At 36.0% G+C, this 4,479-nt stretch overlaps 1 protein-coding gene across 1 annotated transcript in view; it reads left to right on the top strand.

The window, feature by feature from the left end:
- The window catches only part of LOC144968428 (uncharacterized), a 5,276-nt gene extending 1,104 nt beyond the window's left edge, over positions 1-4,172 (top strand). The window contains exon 2 of the mRNA XM_078906779.1: positions 1,993-4,172. Within this exon, the coding sequence (XP_078762905.1) occupies positions 2,051-3,199 (1,149 nt within the window). The 5' untranslated portion in view covers positions 1,993-2,050 and the 3' untranslated portion in view covers positions 3,200-4,172. The remainder of the gene's footprint in view (positions 1-1,992) is intronic.
- Positions 4,173-4,479: the final 307 nt, after the last annotated feature.

Genomic DNA, 4,479 nt, shown 5'->3' with positions numbered 1-4,479 from the left:
AAGAAGAAGAAGAAGAAGAAGAAGAAGAAGAAGAAGAAGAAGAAGAAGAAAAGAAGAAGGCGGAGGAGGAGAAGGGAAAGTATTGTGATCGTCAATGACCAAAACATAGCTTGCATTTCGATAAAAGAAAACCCAAGATATCAATTTTGCCTCTCTTTCGAGATGCTTTGTAGCATCCTTCTTTTCATTTTTATAGTATATGTGTTGAAAACCATTCAGAAACAGTCAAGCCTGAATTTGAATTTACATATGATATACGTGAGCATTTTCCCCGATTTCATTTTTTTTTCGCTCAACAAAGATTTATATAAAAAAAAAAGAAATAATATAAATTATATCTGAACATTTATATTGCACAAACTCTTATTCTTTTCCTTTGTTATTTTAATCAAGGACAGTGACTGTATGTAAATTTTAATTTTAGAGTAGAGCTAAAAAAAAAAAGAGCTTTTATATAGCGCAATATCCAGTAAACGTGCTCAAAGCGTTTTACAAGGGGTCCCTGGCCAACAGCAACACTGAACATGTAGGACGGGACATGACGCCTGTTAGGCGATATTATAATTTTTTCGGACAGAGACAACGCTGATAACGGCCAGGTACTCATTTTACACCTAAGTACGATGAGAGAATGTGCGTAAAGAGCCTTTTCCAGGGACTCAACTATGCGCCGAGCGAGGCTCGAACCCAGGACCTTCCGATCCGAAAGCGAGTGCCATACCACAAGACCACATAGCCGCTAGCCCTGTGTCCAACACCTTCGTCATCATGAACATGCCCCTGACGTTCGATATATGTTATTACTTATTGTGGAGATAGTGACTTAACGGTATTTTGTGTACGTATGACAAAGAAGTCAAGCGATGTTTAGCATGGTTGGTGGCCGAATATTGAAAGTTAACGTAAAGATTTAGGCTAAGCCACTTGACCTACATCATCCACTTGATCAAATCTAGTATTATTGATGGATTTTGTAAGAGTGTTCGTAAAAAGGACCCTTAACAGGCGACTTGTACATTATAGAAAAGAAATATGTCTGCTTTTGACATGCTGAGATAATAAATTTTAAAAATGTGAATCGCAGGGAACATGGTTAATTCGTGCAAATGGACCACATAAATGTTCATAATATTTATTTATCGTATTTTGCTCGTTGTTGCTTTTGAACTGAGAAAATAAATAAAGCTATGCGAGGCCTTAAAAATGGCAGAGGTAAAATTGTCTGTCACATCATTGTGTAAATAAGTCTGCCGTACTCTAAAAAAGCACATTTGAAAAAGATTTTGGCTAGACTCTTCCTTCAAATATCGATCGATTTAAATGACCCTCATCTCGTCAAAACTTCACAGTCCTTTTAAAGTTTTAGAGAAAATGGATGTCATTATTAATTTTTAGAGGACGAGCATGTTTTTGGGGCAAGTTTTTAAAATGTATTTTTTCAAAGTCCGACAGAATTGCCCATGTCTTCTCGTTGTTAACATTTTTTTTCTAATTCAAGCATGGATCTATCAACAAAGAATTGAAAACTTGCAATTTAACCAATTTTGTCTATCGCTAGGGTAATGACCATAATGCTGTTTTAAATACAAAATAAATTAATTCGTCATAATCACCAACTCATTATCCCACATCTTATGCCAACGTCTTTAAATGTCGTAGTAGCAAAACATAGTCCGTCACATACATAATACTCATGGACCTGGAGTTTATCCCTAACATTTTAGCGTTAGACCGCAACAATTGCATGTCACCCTTTGGAAAAGGACGTTAGTCTTTTACGAAGAACTTTCTTTAAAATATAGTAGATCTAGATTGGACTTGGATGGGGTTTGTTTGTTTTTCCTTTTGAGGCGGTTATTCCACCAATTGAGCGGTCGGGACCCCGCAAGTGTGGCAGTATAAGAATATTTTAGTATAGTAGAGGATAGCAATTAAATGTATAAGTAAGCTTGCCAAAGTCATTTATCTGTGTGTCTCTCTCTCTCTCTACAGGGAAAGATAAAATCAACATCATTTTGGCACACACACACACATACACACACAGCCCAAAATGTCTGAGGGTGTGCAGCTTGAGGAATCGACACCAAACACATCCGTATTACCTTTCAATCTTTACCCAGACGTCCTCCTGCAAACAAATAATGGATCAAATCCAGTGCAACCAACATCTCCAGCTTTTCCAACTTTCTTATTTCTCTTTCTAAGAATAGGTTTTGTCATCCGGGTGTTGGTGATTCCTATTGCATGTCTCGGATTAGTTACCAACCCAATCAACATGGTGGTGTTTTCCAAACTGCTGGATAACGATACCGTCAGCGTTAGCTTGTTCGGCATGTCGCTTTCCGATTTTCTCGTCTGCTTTACCACTTTGCTGGGGTGTATCGGTGAATTTGAAGAAGTCCAAAAAGTTCTTTTATACTATCTGTCTATAAATCCGAGGGAAATGGTATACTTGTGCGTTGTGTTTCCAAGTGTACACTTTGTTAGAGTAACATTAATGATATCTGCCTTTATCACATTAGAACGTTGCTTATGCGTGGCAATGCCTTTAAAGGTAAAACTCATATTTACAAGTAGAAGGTGCAAAATCATCATGTTCTTTTGCTTTCTGATAGCCCTCTCAACTGCAGTTCCGTATTATTACACGTACATTTTTACTTGGACTCATTACCCACCTCTTAATAGATCTATCCTTGGGTACACCTCAAAAAACGGCTATAAAGAAATAGTAAAATATTCAGGTCCGTTTGTAATTATATTTTTCTGGGTCCTTTTTATTCTGATAGTTATTTGTACAGGAATACTCATAGTCGTTCTTAACAAGAAGCGCAACTGGCGGCAAAGCGTGACAAGTACAACCACAGCTTCGAAAGAATCGAACCAAGTCACTTCAAAGGAACTGAAAGTCATAAAAATGATGGTTATGGTTGCTTCTTTGTTTATTGTGTGCAATATACCAACGAGTTCTATCTATATCGCAAACGAAATAGATCCAAGCATAAGTATGGAAGGATCGAAAAATTATCTGTACTATTTGCTTGGGTACTTTGCTATTCTCTTCCAGACATTCAATTCATCGGTAAATATATTTATCTACTACTTTTACAGTACAAATTACAGGGTTAATTTCAACAAACGTTTTGGTATTCAAGAAAAGGAAGAAACAAAAAAGCCATTGGAGACAAAAGACAACTCATAACAAAAGAAAAGAGAACAGTTTAGACCTAGAATAGTGTAGAGTATGAGATTATAACATCCAAGCTCTCTTGATCGTTTACAATTCGTATTGATCAAGAGTTAAGAAATTTAAGAATTCATTTTGACTGGAGAAATAACAAAAATTGTCTCGATCCGGATAATCGGAACAGATTCCCATGGGAGAGAAATTTTATTTACACTCTGTCGGGGGAGAGGGAGGGGGGTAACGACTTAAAGGATAATGAGTTCCAGCTTTTGAGTGTATATATATAAACAAGCTTTTGCCATTCAGTTCTAAGATGACTGCTTTTGTTGTTTTGTTTGTTTTTGTTGTTTTTTTTTGTTTTGTTTTTTTTTTTTCTTGTTTTGTTTTGTTTTGTTTTTTGTTGTTTTTTTTATGGGGTTTTTTTTTATTCTTATTAGTACTTGTTGTTTAAGGTACATTAAGAATTCGCTCCTATTAGCAGTTACAGCAGAATATAATATGATAACAGGCTTGTGTGATGTTACAATTCCGGAGAAGTTGATAAGAGAATTAACACTTTCGATTCCTAAACAGCCGAGCTGATGTGTTATTCTCATCACGATTGGCAACACATAAGAAAATGAAAGGACTATCGCAACATATAAAGTCATGTTGAACACTCGGCTGGCATATTGATCGTCGCAATTGCAAGATATTAAAAATAGAATTTTTAAAAACTGAATTAATTCATTCAATTATTTATTGACAAGGCAGTGTCTTGATGAGTCGGTTTGATGGCAACACATTTCTATAACCATGACAACAAGGTGAATAGCTATGAAAATTTCAGCTCTTTTTCGCGATAATAATATTATGTTGTTGTTCAACCGCATGAATGTTCGTGATCCTCAGATGGAGGTATAATATGCATTGATATTATAGATGCCTTGTGTTTTTGTAAATTACGCACTGTCTGCCGGTCAAATAAAAAGTAGCTGTACATTTATAACATTTTTGTTAAAACTAATCACCCAACTGGCGGTCTAACAATGACTCAGTGACGTCAATTTAATCCTTCTATGTGTTTGAAGACTAACTCTGGCAAACTCAATACGCTCATGAATCTCTCTCTCTGCTGGCAAAGCAGGGCATCAATCACTCTTTGTTTTTAAATTCTACTGCGAATAGTGAATTCCTCTATTCGCAGTAGTAATTGGCAGTAGTACTGCGAATAATGATTTCCTCTATTCGCAGTAGTATGCGTTCGTTTTCGTTATTCGCAGTAGTACTGCAAATAGTAGATATCATTCATTTCA

This window comes from Berghia stephanieae, chromosome 3 (assembly GCF_034508935.2).
Source record: "Berghia stephanieae isolate SIO BIC M18660-M18661 chromosome 3, UCSD_Bste_1.3, whole genome shotgun sequence".
Classification (NCBI taxonomy): Eukaryota; Metazoa; Mollusca; class Gastropoda; order Nudibranchia; family Aeolidiidae; genus Berghia; species Berghia stephanieae.
Note: the sequence above shows the minus strand (reverse complement) of the source record. Positions and strands in the feature narration are given on the sequence as shown.